The 23866-nt window shown below is 24.1% G+C and overlaps 1 protein-coding gene across 3 annotated transcripts in view; it reads left to right on the forward strand.

Annotated features, from left to right (window-relative positions):
• Positions 1–23866, forward strand: part of LOC129614578 (trichohyalin) — an 84865-nt gene that overhangs the window by 25728 nt on the left and 35271 nt on the right. The window contains exon 1 of one of the 3 annotated variants that reach the window (XM_055529278.1): positions 18547–18736. The exons of the other annotated variants lie outside the window; for them this stretch is intronic. Coding sequence (XP_055385253.1) covers positions 18700–18736 — 37 coding nt within the window. The 5' untranslated portion in view covers positions 18547–18699. Of the gene's footprint in view, positions 1–18546; positions 18737–23866 lie in introns of those variants that run through there. 3 annotated transcript variants of the gene reach the window in all.

Consider the following 23866-nt stretch of genomic DNA (forward strand, 5'->3'; position numbering starts at 1 on the left):
GATATAATGACAATTAAATGACAATTAATTTAAATATTTTAATATTTAAAAAATCAAATCAATAGAAAACATTAAATTTTAATTATTCTTAAATATTATTATTTTATTTTATATTTACAAAATATCTCATTTACTAAGATGGACCGGGCAATAAGTCACTTAAGATTTTCTTTTTAACATAACTTTCATTCAGATTACTTATTTTTACACGAACTTCATTTAAACAACTGCAGTCAAAAGAGTCAGATCAATTTTATTAATTTTGTTTGTTATATTGTTTTTCATAGAGTTGATGTGGAAGGTTCTGTATAGTGTTTCAATAATAAATATTTATATTTAATAAAAATTAATTTGGACTAGATACTAATGCGTTTGATTCGCAAAATAAATGCGCTATCTAAAGCTGATCTTCATAATTTTAAGTAAATTTTGTACAGAACCATCTACAAACGGTAAGAAGTAAAAAGAATTAATAAAAATAATGTGTACATACATAAAAATTGAATTATATATATTACTTATTACAAATATTTGAAAATAAGAAACCCAAATTATTATAAATTAATGAATAATAAATTAAATTAAATAGCTGCAACTAAAAAATTCAAATTACTATGGTTTCAAAGACAAAAATATTTTAATAGTGACAACATTTTCATATTTCTTTCAAAAATCTACTAAATGTTCTATCTAAATTAGTGATTTGTGGCATATACATATGGTACTATCAATTTCCTGAACAATATAAATCTCATATTTTTACCATTCAATTTAATATAAAAATTTAGAACAAAAAAAAAAACGAATTTCCAATCAATAGTTGTTCACCCTATACTACCATTTCAAGATTCAAAATTGGCCAATTACATAATTCGTTAATTCTGCAAGTGTTCGGCTTTCATTAATTCTTAATTATTCATTAATTATAATTTGATTGATATAAGCTTTTGACAAATTAATTACTTTCAATTTCTCGAATTTTTTGTTAAAAAATAAATTTTAATTCTTAAATCGGGATTTATTTATTCAAAATTCATGACAATTGATTTCCATTAAGTCAGCTGTTTTAAAATCAATAGAAATTAATTTATAATTTTTGTTTTGTTGGTGCCAAAAGCGCACACACACTATAACTATATTTTTTATCTATAATTGCTTATATTGAAAGACGTCCACCTTGCTGATTACAAATTAATTAAATCTTTCACGTTTATCATTTACAATAAAATCTTTTTTTTTTTAATTTTTCAATTTAATTAAGTATATATTGTTGTAGACAGATAAATTTATTGATTAAACTTATACGTTAAATAACCTTATTGATGTTAAAGGTATAGAAATGAAAAAAATACTATTAGTGGCTAAACTATTACGACCCACAAAAAAAATAATTTAAGAGAATTTGTCAAATTAATTGTATTTTTCGTTTTCTTATAAAATAAAAATTTTTAGGAAGCCTTGATAATTTCCTCTTATACTCACTTTTTCCTTTTTTGCAGCTGATTTTAGAAATTTAGAAATATTAATATAAGCATAATTGGGTAAATCTGTACATAATATGCGTATATATTTCATATGTAAGCACAACTTAAGCAACATTATATTGGTATATAAATAATACAATAGCACTCGAATATACAATATTATATATCAGCGTATAACAATTATTTGTATAACATATACAACTAAATTACGTTGAAAACATATTCGTTTTTTTAAGAAAATATTATGTAATTTAATTATAAGTAGCTCAAGCACTTCCAATAACAAAATAAAACATTAAACTATTGTTAAGACCAGTGGATTAGAGCATAAATAAACACTCAAAATTGGATTTACTGGAATCATCGCAAATGAATCGTCAACAAAACAATTGGCACACAAAATAAAAAACGTGATGAACACCACCATAACTTTTATAATATTTTGATTCTCACTGTTACGACATTTTTAAGCCTTTTTTGAATATGTTTTTGTCAGTCAAAAATGCCTGACAAAAATAAACTACAAAATTGTTTTAGCAGACACTTCGACCTGATACAGATCTATTGACAAATTGCCTCATCAGCCAATCTTAGAATATATTTTTATTATTTTGCAAGACGGTCAATATAAATAAATCAAGAAAAATTTTGACGCTAAAATTAGACTTTTCTTACTATTCTGAATCTGAAGAATAGTACTTTGTTATCGTGTGTACAAAAAATGATCTCGGTGGTGGAAACCATTTTATTAATTTTCTTTGTGGCCGTTGTTCGCAATATTGAGACAATGTTGTAATATTTTTTTAACACTATCAATTATTTTTGTAATGAAAAATTAAAATGTTTTCTCAATCACAATAGAATTGAATATAATATTCCTGAAAGCTAAAGAAAACATTTAATCTGAAGCTAGGAATTAGCTAGAGTTTTAATTGTATTTGAAAATTAAGAAAAATTTCAACTGAAAATTGATTAAGAAGTCGGGAATTTCTAATGTATTTGGGTAAATTAAAATACGGTTCTAATGTGTTTGGCTTTCTTAAATACGGTTCGTAGCAAATTCAAAATTTATATTGCGCAGACTTAATCTTTCTAAAAATTCGGTTTGCTCCAAAATCATTCTAAGTTGACATTCTTAATTTACAAGTTGTGTCCATTTTCGAAATTCATTAAAAACCCAATCATTTTAATTACACCGCTCTTACTAAAACGTTTTCAACGTGGAAAAATACGATTTTTTTTTTAAATCAAATATCAAATATAAAACAAAAAAATTCAATCTAATTTGAAAAAAATATGGAAAATTATTGTTTTTTTTTTGTTATATTTTTTGGCGAAAAATACTATTTCCGATGTCAAAATAGTAATCTGAAGAGGTGTTAAATTTTATTAAGATTTATTTTTTTTTTTGTGTGCTTTAATTTTCAGCTGGAAACACAATTTTTGTCGCTCATAATAATTGTATTAATAAATGACAAAAATATGAAGAAGAAAAATAGGTCAGAAAAAAAAAATTTTCTTTTTCGTTTTATTTGTTTTTCTGAAATTTTGCAAAAAAAAATGTGATTTTTTTTATCACTATTTTCTATATATGAAAATATGTGGAATGGCAAAATTTGATATTAATTAAGTAAACACACGATCTTTTAAGAAGATGAATCGATTTTATTTAGGCTAATTTTTCTTAATTAAATTTTTTCCAATAATTTCATTGCCCCCAATGGCTTTTTTATTCAAAATATCCGCTGAATATAATAAGCAAGCAATTAACTAAGTTTAATATTATATACCAAAAATTATATTTTAAATATTAATATAAAATTTTTAGATAATTAAAAGAGCAATTATAAATTTGAAAGGGAAAGTAAAATATAATTAATGATTAAAAGAAAAAATTGCATATCCGCAGGCGGAAGAGAAGATTCTATAATTTCAATGAAGAATTTATACTTTAGAGCGTGATCGTGTATTTCGTTATTTTACTTGCTAAGTTAAAATAAAGTGAGAGAAACTATCACTATATCATACTATATTTGTATAATGTAGTTTTTGAGTGGGAAGAATTATTCCGTATTGCGTACTTCGTTTGTGTCTAAATTGTATACAAAATAATATTCACTTTATTTTTAAAAGCACTCAATTGATAAGTCGAGACAAATTGCAAAAATTGTGAGATGAAAAAGCGAGATACACAATTAGGGTCTTATTGTACTTTGATTCTGTATTTATTCCGTAATTATAATTCCGCATTTGTTAATGTAGTTATGTAAAATATTTTTATGCATACCATGTAATATGACACATTATTAACACTTTCAAAATATTTAAGACGTTTTTAACATATTTTGTAATAATATGCTGTTAAACAATTAATATCGTCTGAATTTATTTTTTTAAATAAAATTATTACTTTAAAGATTTTTACGTCACCACCTTATTTATGCAAGAAGATATTAATTCGCAATTTAAAGCCAAATTTTTAATATACTATTATAATTATGTAATCTCCAAAATATTACGAATTACTATAGGTAAATGCTTATATTCATATCTAATCTCAATTCTAGCGTATTGAGAAACCATAATTTTTCGTTTGAATAAGTCAATTTGATATTAAATTTGCAATCAGGTAGACAAACTACACTCTAAATATTTGCTATGATCAATATTTTTGTAATATAATTTAATAAATGTGAGTAATTGAAAATTTATAAGAAGAATTCACAACCGAGATGCAGGACTTTACTGACGGACTAATATCTCTCTGAAAATAATTAATTTACGTATTGTCGCTAAGAACTCGATTGTCGTAACTTATTTCCATCATATAACTTCCCTTATTGTATTCAATGCGGTCAGTAAAAACAAATTTTTACAAGAAATTTATGAAGGTTTAATTTAGTATGAGAAAAAATTTTGTAACTATTGTGAATGCACATAATATGAAATATAAAATTTATTATCAATATGAATGGAATATCAATATAGTCGTGCAATTTATAAATAGAAAATTTTTATAGGTTTTGAAAGCTACTATAAATCGAAAAAAAAACAAATTTATTTCTTTTATAAATTGATTTTTTCTAATTTATTTCTTACATAAACTGTACATAATGGCGTCATATTATTAGGTAAACGTGCAATGATGATGTAATAAAAAAAAATATATATTATGAAATATAATATGGGATTTTGTTTATACAACAACAAACCAATTACTTTACTTGTTATAATTTTTAAACAGTATAAATTTAATTTAACGCGCGTAACCATAGAAATTTGGAAAAAATAAAATTATTAATAAAAGTTATTATATTGTTAGAGAAATGATAAAGGAAATTATAAGAATCAAAATATTCAATACATACACATATGTACTTACAAATGTACATATATACCGTTATTTATCTATTGTTTGATAACGTCCGTATATATTGATCAAGTATGTTTGTGGGCGTCCTTTTTGAATTTGTGTTCATTTATATTGAAAATTTTCTTTATAAAAATTAAAATGATTTTTCTTTTTACAGGAGTCATACTCGTATTATCGTATTCATAATGTCAATGACACATTTTTTTTCATGCATAGCACCAGTTATAGGTAATACAGATATTATGAATGTATATATACAAATAGATACATTTTATAATTGTAAGAGAATATGTGACGTCTTCTCTTTGTATTAATTGTGAATATGTCTGTGTATACGTTTACAGTAGAAATTGTTATAATTTTCATTGAAATTCATTATGTATGTCATCAATATAAAAAAACGCCTATATTATACTTATAGAATCATCTGTCACAATGGGTGGTATAGAAAAACATTATTTATAGATTTGAATTATATTTGTTTTTTTTTTCTCAATCTTTTATATTTATTATCATAACAATATTCTTTAATCAAATAGAAAATAGAATTAATTTATATATATACATATATATATATAAATTATTAATAAAACACCATGACTTCGAAAATTGCAATAAGACAGAATTACCACACTATTCAACTCGTAAATTAAATTACGTCTTAAATTTCTTATTACTGTGAATATTTTAGAAGAAATAAATATCTTAATATAAGAGTGTTGCCAGGATATCTAAACTAGAATTTATAAAATAATTTTCAATATATTTCAGTATGCAGGTGGAAAAAAATTACAATGAATTTTATTTGACACAAAAAATAGCTCTAATTTTTATAAATTTTTTTAAAAATAATTTCTAGAAGAACAACGCAATTTCATTATTTTCATTGAACTCTGACACCATGACTAATTTTACATAATATGCATAAAATGCTTTGCAATATACAAAAATAAATCAATTTTATTAGTTGAATTTGAGGGTATATGATGTGTGTTTTTTTAGCATGTCAAGAAATTAAAAATATTGTTCTGATCCACTTGTTCTAATGAAAACAGTTTTTATTTCTGAAGAAACACAAAAAAAAAAAAATAGAAAAAAAACCAAGAAAAATATTTTTTTTTTAGAACAGCCAAAAAACCATAAGCCAAAATGTAGGTGTTTTGTTATATGAAATCTTATGACACTCTCATTCATATTGTTATTGCTTCTCTATTGTGAATTGCTTTTTTTTTTTTTGAAATTGAATGAATATTGATTTTATCGTTTATTTAAAATATAAGAGCCAAGAAGACGATTTTTTCATTTTGAAAATGTTTGATGCGTTTGCAATAACAATCATTATAATTGAAAATATAAATTTGAAAAAAAAGTCATACGTCATATTTACGTTTTGGCAGCATCTTTATAGCTATCGTTTGAAAGCAAAACGTTCTAAGTAGAAACAACGCCTTTCAGGGAAAGTTAAGGAATTAAGTTAAAAATTTATTATTTAAAAATTTTTTTATTATTTTATCGATTAATTTTTTAAATAAGTGAATTACATCCATAAAATATCGGCAAAATAAGGATTTAACTGAATAGAATTCAAATATGCAATTGTGAAATGAATTTTATAAAACAACCAACACCCATTTTAGCATACCGGAAACGAGTTTCTTTTTGTTTTTTGGATGAATATGGTGTTAAGGACCAACAAAGATTGATGCTTAAGAATAAATTTAAAATATGTATGTATATGTAACATAAAAAGGCTTATGATTGTATAAGGTGCCATTTACACATCAAAGTGAATCTATAATTTAAACTACAATGAAATCTAATAAGGATTTAAACATCAGAATTCTATTTATACTTTTACGTCAAACTTTTTACGGCAATATTTTTAATTCATATTTATTGTAATCTATAAATTGGCAACTAAAATTAAAAAAAAAAAAATAAAAATCAGCTGATCATGGCAAAACTTTTTTAAAACTTTGTTTTCCGCCGTGCTTTTTAAAATTCTGACAGAAAATCTGACAAATAATCGTAGATTACATTTAATGTGTAACAGGCATCTAATGAAGAACGAAGGTAATAATTAAAAGCACATTTGAATATTTAAAAGGCTACTATAATGAAAATTGCTTCAAAGTTCAAAAATTTAATAAAAACCAATCACATTTTGTTTAACCCGGTTTCAAAAGAATTTTCATACAAAATAATTAATTGACATAATTTTTGAAAATTGTGTTTTTAAGTTTAGTTATAATTACTCAGAAATATTTTAAATTTTGACCCAGAAAATTATACAAAAAATGTTTGAATTCTAACTTTTCAGTCAATAATTTCAATGTGTACAATTTGTATAAAATTTTTATTATATTGTAGGTAATTCAAATTTTTTTTATTAGGAAGTAATAAAATCTTAAGTTTTTATTATTTAGTACAATTTATTTCATAAAATTTATTTGATTCTAATCCGCAACACATTTTCAATAAAATTTAAGGAATGTTAAGTAAAAATCATATTAATTTATCACAGTTGCTTATTAGCAAATTTCTAACAAATTTTAGAGAAAATCTACTCATTATTTTCACTCTACTTGTCGATTAGCGCACCTTTTTGCAAAATTTTAGGGTAAGAACCCAAAATTTTACAGGTAAATAGATTTTATTGGGAAAATTAGGTGTGCAAAACAAAATATTCCATTTCTATGAAGTAACAGCTCTCAAAACAACTATAGGCGAAGTTTTTCATAACTCATTTTTAATTCCAAAAAAAAATTCTATTGATTTCAACATTTTCTTTTCTATAGAAAAGTTAAAGCTTATACTTTTATCTTAAAAATTCTTAAGTAAATTTTAACGAGTTTAATTGACTTTTCCAGTTAATTGTTATTTTAAATTAATATTCGGAAGTTTTAATAATTTCGTTGCGTGGTCCGAATCTAGTGGTTTTAAAAAAAATTTCTTTATTATTCATCCTAAACTTATGCAGCAAGAATGTAATTTTTCTATATTTTTTGTTACGTTAGTTCCTAATTCGAAGTACAAAACTGAAATGTGCTATTTAAAAAAAAACCATGAACTTGATCAACTGTCTTTGTTACCATGCCTTACTTTTTTTTATTAATGATTTCTTGTAATATTGAATGATTACATTTAATTAAATTTAATTTTTCAATTACACGTTCCTTAAAAATCCTATTCATTTTAGTTGTTATAAATTTCAATAAAAATATTTATTGGAGCAATAAATTAATAAAATTTCCAATCAATTAAATAAAAATTAAAGAAAAACATTTTAATTTCTACAATTTATCTTCTCGTTACTGTGACGTTCTTGTAATTATTTATGGTCAACTGATTCATAGTAAATCATTAATAAGGATTAAACTTACAGGAATATATTTGCATTTTGAATATAATAAAATAATTATGTGTTAAACAATCCAAATCTATTTTAACCCTCGCCACTGAATATTAATTTTAATTCCAAAACTGTACTTGGGTTTATAGTCCAATTGTTGGTATAAAAAATTTATTTGAGGAAGAATAATTGCGTTTATCGTATTCGCAGTAAAACAACTTAAATTTTTCGAATTAAATTGTTTCGGATAATTTTCCAAAGCTGTTAAGTTTTTGCAATTCCCAATATATTCGACTGTCAATTTGGAAGGTTACAAATTTCAAAAATAAATATGTACATAATTCCTAAAATTATTCCAAAAATATTTGCAATTTATTAAATTACATCCCGCGGATTCTTTATAATGTCATTACGAAAAATTAGAGCAAAGAAATGGAAATTATTTTGCACTTATAAATTTTGTCATCATTTTTATGGTTGTCATCATAAATTTCTCTTTTTTCGCCATTATAGAAAAAAATTATGGAATAAAACAAAATTTATAAATACGCATACATACATAGTGTCCTATACAGGGTGGTCCAGAATAATTAATGTAAAAATTTTCGAGTGCTAAGTTTTTTTAAAAAATTATAATGCGTATTGAGAGGTGGGGAAACCGATATTTGAGATTAAAGAAAATATAATTGAAAACATTTTGTCTCCCAAATATCCATATCAGCTTCGAAGTGGTTCTGGCTTGAGCAATGTGTTGTTTGCATGCTTTTTTTCTCAGTTAATAGATCTACCAGAATTCAGCCAGAAAGTATACATATTTAATTGGAACTTCCCAGAATCAAGCGAAATTACAGCCTAAATTCCACTTTACCGCTGGTTATTTTTTTTTTTTAACATCATCTATTTCCATGTGTGCGATAGTTCATGTATAGTTGATTTTTGTGTTCCGCTGTTGTTCTGGGTAAACAACGAAAATCGTCTGCTGTTTCCGTTCACAGCTTTGGTTTTGTTTTTATACAGTCATAGTAATATTAATGGTTAATGTCAGACTATTTTCGAATAATAACTATTTCAAACATGAAATTTTAAACTAGGAAAATTAACGTTTTCGATCACTTCTATTTCATATATAATTTTCGTGTCACGCATATACCGTTCGGTAAATACCGTTCGTTAGTTATAATTACGAGTAAGAAATTACACCATCTATTAAAACTTCTATGAATAACCCCCTCCCCACCCAATTCCAAAAATTTAAGTCTAGTTCCGTATCACCCTGTACGTATGTGTGTTTGTATCCAATCATAATTTTATGAATATAGTTATAAAGAAAAAATATAGAAAAATTTATTTTTGTCACAAAATTGATGGTGGGTTCTGATGCGAAATTTGCGTGATCTAATGAGAGAAAAATTGGCTAAAAACAAAATGAAAATTTTTTTCTATACTCGTAATTTTATTTTTTTTTTCTTTTTTAAACAAAAATATATTTTTTGTTTGAATACGATGCGATTATGTTTTGTTTTTATTTCCAATTTACATCTTTCTATATAATACATACGTACATATTATATACCTGTATTTATGCATATATAATTATGTATATTGTACATACATAAATATATATTAAAAATTATTATTATAAATCAAGGTCATTTGTCATAAGGGACTAGCTATATGAAGAAAAAAAAAAAAACTAAACAAAATTTTGAAGACCAAAATGTAATTGATGAAAATTCAGTCGATCTCAATGTTTATGACTAGGTTATGACACACACGTGTTAAAATATTAAAAAAAAATTTTTATTATATGGTAGCATAAAATTGTATACGTCTGACTGACAGTGACTATAAAAACGTCATTAGAAGGCGAGAAATTTTTTGTTTTTTTTTTTCTTGTTAATTCTGTAAATAATTTTTTATTTTTATTTATGTAATTTTGTGTACTTGTAAATTTTATTACTGATTTTGTAATACACTTATTTAAAAAGGCATAAATTTAAGAATTTAGTGTTCAAAATATTTTCATACTCAATGTAATTTTTATTTTACTATTGAAAATTTTGATTTTAAATGCGCGGAACACGTGCACGTCTTATAGATTAATGAAATTTAAATTGCGTTTGAAAATTTTCCAACAAGGTTGTTACCATTATTATCCATTGAGGAGTCTAAAATGTATTAAAAACTTGAAAATATCTACTGAAAATATCTACAAATTTCTCTCAATTTCTAAACAATTTCATTGAGCATGCAATCTTCAATCTTACGACACTTAATTATAACAATGAATGAAACCAATTTCTTTATAATGAAATATTTTAAATTTAAAAAAAAAAAGTTTAATTTCAGAAGAATTTTAATTATTTACACCTATTTTTTTATATACTATTTTTATATTTTATATAATAATTTTAATTATAAAATAAAATTAAAAAAAATTCTTGAAATATTTTCGCATACAACCTACCTACATACCTACATATTTCCACTTATCTATATATTTCAAAGAATTTTAAAGAGATTTAAAATACTACACAATTTAACAAATTTAATCTGTACACGTAATGTAGGAGTGATGTTGTTAGGGCATCTCTTCAGCTCTTCTTTAAATATAAAGTGCACATACATATATTTTGTAATATAAATATAAAGGACCATTCTGAATGTGTTGTTAAAACTCTTTAAAAATTTTATTACTTTAAAAATTCAAATAAGAAAAGGCATAGTGTTATTTTTACATTTGGTAATGTTTGTATGTACAAAAAAAAAACAAAAGTTTGTTGTCCGGAAAAATATAAAATTTAGTTGTTTTTTTTTCTTAATGTACTCTACAAAGGCTTTATAGCAAAAAAAATTTTATTTTACATTTTAATTTTATTTTAATTTTTTGTTTTTCTCAAGAGTCAATGATTTCAATGAAATTAAACAGGGAAATTTTGTTTTATTAAAGAATTGATTTTACAAATTACTTATTTAATAAAAATACAGTAAAATCATTTTATTTGGAACATATTAAAATTTTTAAAGAGAGATTCTAGAAAAAATTAAATTTAGAATTCTATAAGAAAATTTTAAAATTTGCGAGCATTTTGTCTTCCAAAACAATATTAACATTTTCAGGTCAGGAATATAAGAACAAAGAAATGTTTAAAAATTTTGGATAATTTGAATGTGCATTTTTAATATATTCGAAAAATTCTGCATCAAATTGCATAATCTATTAAAAATGTTCTAATAAAGAGCGATACAAACGAGAATATCAATGAATTGATACTAAGTACAACAACATAATTTTTACGTTACCCCACTAGATTTAGCCAAATTAAAAGTGTGTATGAGAATTTAATTGAAAGTTGGATTTGGATATTTTTATTTACTCCATTTTCATTCCGAGGCAAGTTTTTAATTCAATTTAATTAACTTATATTGTTCTAATACTTCTAAATTAAAACAGGTAAAATTACTAGAGCATAAAAGTATAAGTATACTAGAGCATAGCGTATTTGACACTAGCTCATTACATCATATGTCAAATAAATTTGACATTACATTTTTTTGTTTCTGTTTAGGAAACACTTTTGAACAGCTTCTCCAAATGGACTTTTTTATCGGTAGGAGAACGATATATAAATTGAAATCAGCAATTTTTATTAAAGAATGCTCAACTAGCTCACATATTCCTTTCAATCCTCACCAGCGTCCTTCCAGTGGAATTTTAATAAATCGATATAATATGTGACAATTATTAAAATGACGATCATTCCAAATTCGTTAAAATTTACCGAATATATGTAATTCTAATTCAATTTGCTAATATTGTGTACAAGGACGACTCATTGATATCTTAAGTTTTCATTAGTTGTACATTACTGTGATTTCCTATAATTTCATTTCAATAAGGCTTTTAATAATTTATTTCTAAAATAATTTTATTAAAAATATATGCAGTTTTGAATCGGTACACATTTATATTTGAGTAGAAATAGTATAACTAAAAATAATATAATATAAAATAATATAATTAGTTTACATTGTCAGGCAAAGAAAGGGCAACTGTATAGAGAGAACCAAATTCGATTTTGGCAATATATTTTGGAAACACATTTTGTTATTATTTCGTTTATGAATTCACAGATATTAAGGTTGCGAATCGGTTCATTGAAATTTCTCAAGATTATACAATACAAATAAAATTGTTCAAAATATAAAGAGTTTAATGTATAACAATACCAAATATAACGTGTAAAGAACCACAATATAATAAAGAAAGCGAAAATAATTTCAAAGAATTTTTTTGCTATTTTAAATGAATTTGAACAATTCAAATGATATAAAGCAGTTTTAGAAACTATTTAAATTAAAATTAATAGCATCAAAATAAGAATAAAAACCTAAAATAGAAAAGAAAAGTGAAAATAAAAATCGCGCATTTATAGCCAATCAAATATCGGCATTTCAATTTTATCTTATATACAAAAAAAATTAATTATAGCTCAAATTTTTTTTCAATTTATGTGTACAGTTTTAGATTTTCAGAAAAATGTAAAAAAGAACTAAAAATTTTTTATTTTTATTATTGTAAAAGTAAAAGGAATAAAATTAGCATTATTCTTCCAAAAAAAAAAATTTAAGATTATTGTACTTGAGTAGCCAAAAAATATTTTTAGAATATTTCCTGTTAAATTTCTAATTTTTTTTGCAAAAAAAAACTTAAAAAGATTTTCTCTAATATTAAAATTCGTTTTTTTCACAGTTGAACGCGTTTTTGAAATTTTCTTCATACTTAATGGAAAGTAATGCTGCTATATTGAATATTTTAAATACAAATTAATAATATCTATGTATATATAACATATTCATATGTATACTGTTGGCATAACGGAATATAATATATAATTATAACATGACATTATGTCCTTTAAAGTAAATTAATATTAGACTAAAAAATTCTAAGGTGAATTGCAATTTCTTATATACGAAAATGCTTTTAGCAACATATTAAGTAATAAAATATTTAATATTAAAAAATATTATAATTAATTTGCCTTAAATATTTTTATGCACGTGTGTATACGTTTTCAAGAAGTCCTTCAAATTGATATTTTAAAAACATAAAGAAAATATTAGACATAAGACAGTTTTTTAACGTAATACATGCCATATTATCGGGTACTTCATATAAAATGATTTATACGCCTACAATTATGCTTAACATAATATTAAATTACTATAAATAAAATTTCAAAAGATTTCAAATAATATGTAGGAAGAAAATAATAAAATAAATTGTTTGAATCCCATAAAAAGTGCCTAATTATAATTTTGTATAATAAACGACAATAAAATTGTTATTGAAATCAAATTAAACATGAGTAAAAATAATTACAATTATGACAATAAATTATAGGTTAGAAAGATTACATTAATAGGGTATTTATTAAACATTTGTACAGAGTTCTGCTTGTTGTAATTGTTGTGTACTCATAATTTGTTAAAAATTATAAAATTTTATTAAAGGCCTAGTGGAACTCTTCTCACCTTGATCCACAGAATTTTTTGTAATTCGCGATCAAGTTACCTAAATACTATTTCTAGGCCCCTGAAGAATCTCAGCATTACGTCAACTTAGACGCTCTTAAGCGTTAGTCGACCCACACCCTCGCACTCACATCACAAGCACAAACGACACAGGTTACTCTCCGCCTTGCCAATCCTTTTTAGATTAACTATGATGAGACAATGCTTAATGAGCTCTTTATACAGTTATATTCACATATTCAATTAGAATATTATTTACAATAGTTTTTACGTAATAAGATTTAACAGTATATTTAAACCAGTTATAGGACGGTTGTTCGAGAAACATATAAGAGGTTATCTATCTTTCATATACAATAAATATTATTTCTTAATTGATTTACGTCAATATTTTGTAAAATTTTACGCTTTTCAAGAGCATTATGTATTTAATTGTAAATTTTAAACTGCAATGTTTGAAAAGAAAAGAATTGCTTTACAAATTCAAGTTTTCAAAAACATATGAGAAAAATTATTAATTATATTGCTCTATATATGGCTATTTGTATTCCTCTACAGCCATGATTATCAATTCTTTTTCTCTCATAAGCATTCAACCTTGGTCAGTAGATTTGATATTCGTTTCCAAAAAAAAATATCTGCTTTATAAATAAAAGGGCAAATTTAAGGAGAAATTCAAGATAACAAGATTGAATTGATTCAAATACAATAGAACCCATTGAATTTCATATACATACTTACATGTGCATATGTTTTAGTAATTTACGTAAAATACTAAATAAATAAAATTCAAAAAAATCTGGTTGTATGAAAAAAGTTGAAAACAGATGTTAAAAAAGTTTTAACTAAAAATGCTTAGACAAACATTTTGTGCACAAATTTTTCCTTACATTTCAAAACTATTGTTTATGATTATTTTTTTTTCTTGTTTTATAGGTCTAAGCAGATTTTTCACATTTGTTTTTTACACAACAAAAATTTGTTTTCCGTGTTCATTACAATTTTGCTCAAAGTCTGGGAAAAAAAATATATACAAAAAGTTCATGTTACTTACATTTATAAATCTGTTCTCTATGTATGGTTCTTCAATACGGCTACCGTTATTCTAGTAAATTATTCTGTATTTCAATTCTAACAATACCCATTCAATTCTTTTGAAATTCTTTTAGTGTTGTAATTCTTGTATTACATTTTGCTTGAAGTTAAACAACAATTTATTGACAAAATTTCCTTTCATTTCGGTGTATGCTATGCTCCTAAATCGATATTTGCTCTAAAAAAGACTGGTCTATTAAAAATTCAATAAATTTAAAGAATTTTTCTATTTGAATATCAATTATTTTTCGTTTTATTAATCCTCAATTGCAAAATTATTTCAAAAATATCTTGAATAAATTTAATCTAAATAATTTGAATGCCTGTATTAAATTGAAAAATTTATTTTTATTTTGAATTTATTTTCATTTAGTACACTTTATATGTATGTAGTTATTCTTAAATAATTTTTATGACAATCATAAAATTTTCAATTACGTACTAAGATTTTCAAAATTTTCATTGAAAATTCAATAAAAATTCGTTGACAAACAAAAATTTATTCATGTACGCCCAAATATATGCAATATTTTTTAAATAAAGCTGAAATCAATAACAACTATCTACAGCTATATCAAACATATAATTATATTTGTAGTTCTATGCAAAAAATAAAATTCATTACGTTTAATATTTCTATTAGAAATAAAGTAAATTTATAGCATTTCAATTATAATAAAAGAATTTGCGTGAACAAAATGAAAGGAAAGTGTTAATATTTTAATTTATATTTTACGTTCATATCATATTCTAATATGATTATGGAAATTTTGAGCTATAATGGATTAACTTCTACTAATTTACTTATATTAAGAATACCAAAATTTTGGGTGCTTTTGAAATTTTGAGGTGAAGTATAAAAGGGCGAGTATAGCAAATAGTAAAAATTGTGACATAACATTATTTATTTAAGAAATCTCAGCTCCATATGAGCACAATAATCTTAGATAATTACCTTAATTATCTGATCTTACGATTGTAGAATGCAGCAGAATCAAATATTTGAAAAATTTTGACATACATGGACTCCTATTTGAACCTTTAAAATGAGATTGGGTATAATTCTCTAAACCGTGATCCAGCTAAATTGGGCGTTATGAATGTGAATACAATGGTTTTGCATAAAAATCTCATTTTATTTTTCTAGTCTACTATAATCTGCAAGAGTCGGAATATAAAATAGTGCAAGGCAGATTTTTAAGAAAATTTTCAATATTTTAAAAAATTTCGATGATTTTTTTTACATAACCATTTTTAAAGCCCCTTTATTTTATCACGTCTTTCTCGTATTGCTTGCATATGCATACAGTTTGCTGTTCAAAGGATAATCTGAAGAGTATCCAGTATACATATTAAAGGTAATCGCACTCATTTTCACGCAAGGATCTCAATCTCTAATTAAGTTTTAGAAGAAGATAATGAAGTCCTAATATATAATACGAGTATAGGACTTCGTTATCCTAAATAAATATTTAAGTTGTTAATTATACTTATGCTATTGCTTAGGTGAAAATGAAAATTCTATTTATTGATTTGGTTATTTCTGTTAAAATTTCTCAATTTCAAAATGTTTATTTGTAATTGCTCCTTGAAAATAGAGAAATGGGAATCTCATATTCTACATTTATAAAGTAATTATGTAACTTTTTTTTATATTGGTGAGCTCAATGTAAAAAAAAATCACCCAAACAAAAGAAAACAATTTAAAATTTTATTACGATAAATTTAATGTTTATTTTTCTATTTTAGCAAACATAATTGCTTTGTACTTTTGAAACTTTTAAACTAATTAAACAAATAAAAATTGAATGAGTAAAGTATTCATGAATGCTTTTTATTTTCATAATGATTTTATATACGCTAATTATACAATAAAAATATGCTATATTTATTTATTTTGTAAAAAACATTGTACTCAGTTGGGGTCTATATTTGATTTGGATTCGGGAGTTCATTGAAAATACATTTCCTCCTTTGAATATTTAAATACTGTACGTAGCTATTTTCTTAGAAAATAATTATTTGAAGTGCAGTAACAATTTTTAAATAATTTATAAACTTTTTCATGTTCGAATTTTTGAGCAAGTTACAATTCAATTAATTAAAAATGCGATTTCAATTAATTTTCTTTAAAATAATTAAAATTGGCAAATAATTTTCGAAATATAATAATTTCTAATTAGAGTAACATTAGGGTAACAACTTTCTTTTTCAAGAAATTTCCAAACTGAATTCTAGACTAGCATGGTTATAAATAATTCAAACACTTTCAAATTTAACCGTAAACGAATAACATATAGTAAGTTACAAACCTTAAGTCACCTAATTAATTAAACTCACCAAGTTGCTTTCTTACAAAATTACTTTAAATTGCATTAAGTAAGATTAACGTACGAAAATTCGTTAAATAATTCCGAAACGCATATTTTTTGAATAATTATGCCATTACACTTAAATTTACCCTATAAAATTCCGAATTTTTTTTTCAATAGAGTTATATACATTGTTATCTTAACTTTTACGCCAAACCAATAAAACACAAAACCGAAAAAATTAAATTAGAATAAATTAAACAACAACAAAATAACATACAAAAAAAATCTGTTGTGATCAGCACATAATCGACCGCGATGTATATTGCCTAGTTTATTGAAAATGTGTAACAACTCAATAAACTAGAACGTGTGAAGATTATGAAAATGAATCTCTCTTTCCAATTTTAAGGAAGTTAGCAAGCTTTTGGCTAACACATATAGAAAAATATAAATTTGGTTTTGTGCCTCCCGAATTTCCTGAAAAGTTCATCGGTTAGTTTCGGTAGCAATCAGAACTCAAATATTAAATTTCAAGAAATTTCGTCAGTTAGTTCCTTAGATATTGGGAAAAGTGTAAAATCAACCCGGGAAAAATTCAGTTCTCGATGCAAAAGTTGATCAATTCGTGATATAGCCAAAATAAACTGACATATAAAATGTCATCTAAATTAGTTTAGCTGAGCTTGAGATAAACATGTAAACACATACAGATCCACAATAATAATTAAACGTATTTATGTATTTCTATTGCAAATTCAACATCCAAAATTTGGTGTTAGCACATAACCTACCTTATTGTATAAAATACGGTCGGTAGAAATGACTCTTGAATTTGACGTAAAAAGAATTTGTAAACATAGCAAGTTAAACTTTTTATAACCCTTAAAATTAAGCGATTACAAAATATATATATATATAAAAAAAGGTGATATTAAAAGCTTTTTTTGAATTAAATGAACAAGAAAAAAAAATTTAGCAGCGCAACATGTTTACTATCAGCTGTTTAGTATGAAATTTGCGGTGAATTAATAAACATGGCATAGAAGCGAGCGACAATAAGCTTCGCTTCAATAATTTTTTTGTCGTTTCACCTTTTTTTTTTTGGTTTCATAATTTTAAGTCTTTTTTTTTGTTTTTGGATTTTCTCTTCTCTCCGAAGTTTTCTATTAGTTTTGTATTATTTTCGGCTAAGAATTCAAATTTAAAACTTACTTAATTTTTTTTTGTATTAAAGCTGTGGAACCTTTTTGGAAATTTACTTAATTCATTTCTTATTACTTAATTTATTTATGTACGCTTGTATATGTTATTAGTAATTAATTAAAGATAACAAAATTTACTTTAATAAGTTAGAAATTAATTAAAAAAAAAATTTCAACAAAAAAAAAAAATTAAAATCGAAAGTAGAGCGCGTTTTTCTTGTTTTTGTACCTGACCTTAATAAAAAAGAAAAATTTTTTCTATACTGAATTGCAAATTTTTTATTTTTGATTCTATACGAATAATTTTAATTTTAATTAATTAATATTTTGTTTGTGCAAAATGGTATATTTGTATTTAACGATTGTGGCTAACTATGGTGAGTATTAAATGTTTTAATTAATTATTTAAGTAAGTGTGTATGTACAGATTATTCTCACAAAATTTCGTTATTACAAAGTTATGAATTAAACGTGATTCTTAAGATAAATTCGTTTTTGAGCCAATTATTTTAGAATTAATAAAATTTTACAATTTCTTTGTATTTAAAATAATTTTTAAAATAATTTGTAAGTGATGGCTAATTTTGAAAATTTTATAGCTATAAAATTAGTCTTATGCTAATTACCTAATAATTTTTTTTTTAATTTTAATGCCAATAATTACAAATTGTTTAGTATTGTTGAAAGTTTAAGAAAGTTTTGTTGAATGTCAACTGATTGTATAATAATTCATTTATATTTTAATAAAATAAAGTTGGATCAAAAATCTATGCATTGTAAAGTAGCACTTTTCCTTTGAACTGGTGTAAATATTGCTTTTAATCTCAATTAATAGCATTATTTAAACGTTGAAGTTAAAATGTTAATAGTTGAAATTTAGAAAAGAAGTTTGTAGTTTTCGAAACGCCAAAAATTTAAATTTTTGGAATTTAGAGAGGTGATAACATGAGAGGGAGTGGAGGTTGAAAAAAATGTTTTTTAACGATGTATATTATTATTCATTTGTATTTAAAAGCTGCCAAAATTTCAGACACCTACACACTGCCCGTCCAGAAAAACACCAAAATCAAAGCGGTTAATTTAAAGTTCCATTGTTCCGTGCCGCGCTAGAAGAAGCATGTATCGCTACCTATCATTATTTGCGGATTTTAGCAAATGTTTGTGGTTTTGTTACAACAAATGAAAAAATGGAATTTTTAGAACTCCGGGAGACTATAACTTAGGAGAGAAGATAGATAAAAATTTCGGCTTACTCTCTTAAAGTGCTAAAATGAAAAAATTCCATTGAAAATATTATTCTTACAAATTTTTTTTCAATAAAATTTGTTCTTATATATTCAATTATTGTTAACTAATTGGAATATGAGCTTTAACTACATTTGCTATAATTGAAGAATATGTCAATTATTTCATTCTTAAATCATTAGGCATGGTTTCTTGATTGAAATATTTTCTTTTTACAATCACTACAATGTAATGATATTCAAAAGGTTACCAGACATCCCAGTATTTATTCAAACATATACGGTTGTTCAAGTTCTTGTAATAACTCCCATACAAATTACAATATGGACTAATAGTAGCTATAAAGATGGTAATTATACCAACATGTTATTTTATTAACAACACTACTGTTAATGTTTAATTATTTTATTTAAAACTAATCACAATTTTTATATTACAAAATTTATTTATGCCTGGTCGCTAATTTATTGAACAATGAGAAGAAGGGAGAGACAGCATATTGCTTTTATAAGTATAATTAGTAGTAGTAGCTAGCGGCATTCGTAACCATGCTACACGAGAATCTGGTGTTACGATATTATTTTAGTTATAATAATGACCGCTACATACGCAAACCATAACTATCACAAATTTCACACGGTCAATTCTATTTTGTTTTGTTCAATTGAATAAAAAATCCACTTTTTTACTGTTTATATTAATCAAAATATGGCAAGCCTGGAAATTCATAGTTTACAATATCATTCCATTTTGTCTAGCTTATAAATATTTTCATATTCCAACAGAGCTTTTTTAAATTATAATATTGCATTTAATAAAAAAATTGAAGTATTAAATTTCAAAACTTCAATTTAAAACTTAAAATCTAGCTATCAATTTTAAAATTATTGCTATCGATTTCGTACAGAATTCATTTTGAATATTGTATATTAAAATTCAGAATATTGTTAAAATGTTGATAAAATGAAACGGGCTTATGTAAGAATATGCCATTATTTTTCTATTAAATTTCACCAGAAATAATTTGTTTCCGTTTAGCTTTTTCTAGCTTTCGTACACTCTAAACTTATACAGAGAAAATTTGAATGAATTATTAGAATGGTTTTGTGTCTCATAAAAATTAAAAGCACGTTATTTGCTTTTTTTTATGGCAAATTGAATAAATTAAGTGTTCATTAACAGGTTAATCAAAAAAAAAAGCAAAAGGTGTTTATTAACTTTTTTGTATTGTAGTTTGTTGACTTTTTGAGGTTAACAATTGTGTTTAACAAAAAAATACATTTACTGGTTAGTAAGATGTTATTCCATCATCTTTTCACCGTTTATCTCTACAAATTTAATGCAAATTTTTCTTAGTTATAAAACAATTTTTATAAAAAGAGATAGGAAACGTTGGTCAAAGGTAAACTTTAAGTTAAAAATTTGGCACCCAATTTTTTTAATCGCTTTTAATACAGTTTTATAGGTACATATGTATAAAACTTTGAAAATTGTGTGGACAAGAGCCTAAATTCAGACCTTCCGTCAATTTAAGTTATTCAGCAACCACAGTTTTTCTCAATAGGTTAAGCTAGCACGTTAAATTTGCTTTTGAACTGCCACTCTTAGACTCTTAGGACCTCGTTGTCTCGACGAAACATTGACAATCTGTTTTTTTGAATTGTGAATAATTTTTTGAATTAACAATCATTTTTTTTGAATTAACAATAATTTTTTTTTGAATTGACAATCAAATTTGTGGAATTGACAATTCATTTTTTTGGATTGACAATGAAGAGCTCCAACGACAGCGTCAAATTTTTGAATTGCTTCCCTGAACAAACTTTGCAGCATTCAATACAGCCAGTTGATTAACTGATTGACATACGATATGACAACAACGGAGTGTGAAAATTTACGATCAAAAATTTCTTTAAAAATATTTTTTATTCGAAAATTTCAACAAACTTTTTTTATTTTAAAGTTTTGTTAAAAAAAATATTCTTTAAAAACATGTTTCCAATTTGAATTTAACTAAAAACTGACTTGATTTATCAGTTTTCGTCATCTCAATGCCAAATATTGTTATCAACGGAATTTAATACCAAAACACAAAATAGTAATAAAAAAAAAAGCTTAAATAAAAAAAGCAAATATAAAATTACTTATACCTATAAAATCTAAGTAAATAATACAACTAAGTTTACACATAACTACCTATAAACATAACTACATTTATACTATAAAAATTGAGACGTGATCTCCTCTCTAAAATTAGATTCGTATCATACACACGTTTACTTACTTGCACACTGCCATATTATATACGGAAAATGTAAATAATATCCAAATAAAACACAGTAACTTGTTTTTTATATTTTAAATAACCTTTTAACATTTATTATATAAAAATTATAAAATAACAAAAACTATATGCCATTCTTAAAATTTTAACCTTTCACTATAAAATGTACTTTTGAGAAATTGAAATCAAAATATACCAATTTGTTGTTGAATGCGGTAAAAATCCTACGCAACTTTTACTCACTACAGTAAAATAATATTGTGTTATTGATTTTTTACTAAATATAGATTTAAAATTTATGGAAATTGCAAATAAAATTGGAAATTTAAAAAAACAATAAAAATCTTTTAAAAAAATCAAAGAATTTTAAAATTAGATCTCGTCAATTTAATTAAAAAATACAATAATATTTAGTTTAGAGAGGGAGTAAATGGGTAATAATGAGTTTAATTGTGATGTTGATGCGGTTAATCAAAAATTGATTGACAGCTAATGGTAAATTCAAAATCTAATATGTTAAAGGGCTTCACATCCCAAATTTTTATTCCTTTGTTTGAGATTGAATAAAATTTCTTTTTTTTTATAACCAAAGTTATAATTATCCCAAGGGTGTTCTACAAATATGTCCTCGTTGGATAAACTCTAAATTTATTTTGGATCATTATAAAGTGATATTTTACCAAAATACAGCCTGTATGTGAAATTTACAAATTGTTAAAGTTAATTAAAGGCGTCTAGGAAAATTAAATGCTGAACTTTAATAAGGTATCTATGAAGTTGTTTAGAAGTTTCAAAATATTGTTTTACTACATTTGCAACAGGGAAAATAGGTTGTTTCATTCCCTGCTTTATGGTCATAATGATTTCAGTTATTTGAAAGAAATATACAAACAACTTCAACTTGTCGATAAAACCTGCAAGTTTATTTTATAGTTGTTTTATAATTGACTTAATTTTTCGAAAACAGATCCGCCCTACTAACAACAATTATTCAAAATAATTTCACTATAATCAATTTCCGTCTCAAACCAGTTTACTTTGTAAGATATGCCCATATGCAGAACCATTAACATTCCCTGTTTAAAAATTAATTATATATTTTATATTGATGATAAAATTTGATATATTGGAAAAATCTATATCAATATACAAATATTTTGGATATTATTAATATTAGTTTATTTTTCAGAACAATCTATTTGACTTTATTTTCTCACCTCAAAATCAATAAGAATTACAGATTAATAATATAGTTAAGATTAGATTAATATTATTGTTAAGAAAGAGTATTATATATATAACAATTTCAGTAACACTGTATCAAGAACAGTAGTTTACTTTAGTTTAGAGAGGGGAGGTGGTTTCTATACCGGGAATCGAACCCGGGCCTGCTGAGTGAACAGTAAAATTCACTATTCGGAAATGAAAGAAAAACGATGCTCGGTTTTCCCGCGCAAACATTCTCTTTTTATTTATTATTCTCTTTTGTTTTAATAATTTTAATTTTAAGACTAACATTTTGTAAACAATAACAATTAATTAATAAAAACAATACGAGTATTATAGTATTTGTTTTTACCATAACAAATATTTAAAAAAGAATTTTATTGGTCAGATTGTAAATTAATTTATAATATAAATAAATGCTAAAAATAGATATTAAAACACACTCAATCAAAGGTTAGATAGATTTGTACACACCATTAATCAATTAAATACCACCTAAAAACTTTAAAATATATTGGTATATTTTAATTAATTTGTTGTAAAATACAAGAAGAAAAGACAATAATTAGCAATTTAACAAAAAATTAATAAAAAGCCTGAAGAGGTTAAAACCTGAAGATCAGCTTTAAAATGACATAATCGCGAAGTAATTCTTGAATATGGTTTATTTTTCTTTTGTTTTTATTCTTTTATTATTTATATTTTAAGCAACTTTTCGCCATCGTCCTAACATTTCTTGATTTTAGATTCA

Source organism: Condylostylus longicornis, unplaced genomic scaffold (assembly GCF_029603195.1).
Source record: "Condylostylus longicornis isolate FDR11 unplaced genomic scaffold, ASM2960319v2 ptg000113l, whole genome shotgun sequence".
Classification (NCBI taxonomy): domain Eukaryota; kingdom Metazoa; phylum Arthropoda; class Insecta; order Diptera; family Dolichopodidae; genus Condylostylus; species Condylostylus longicornis.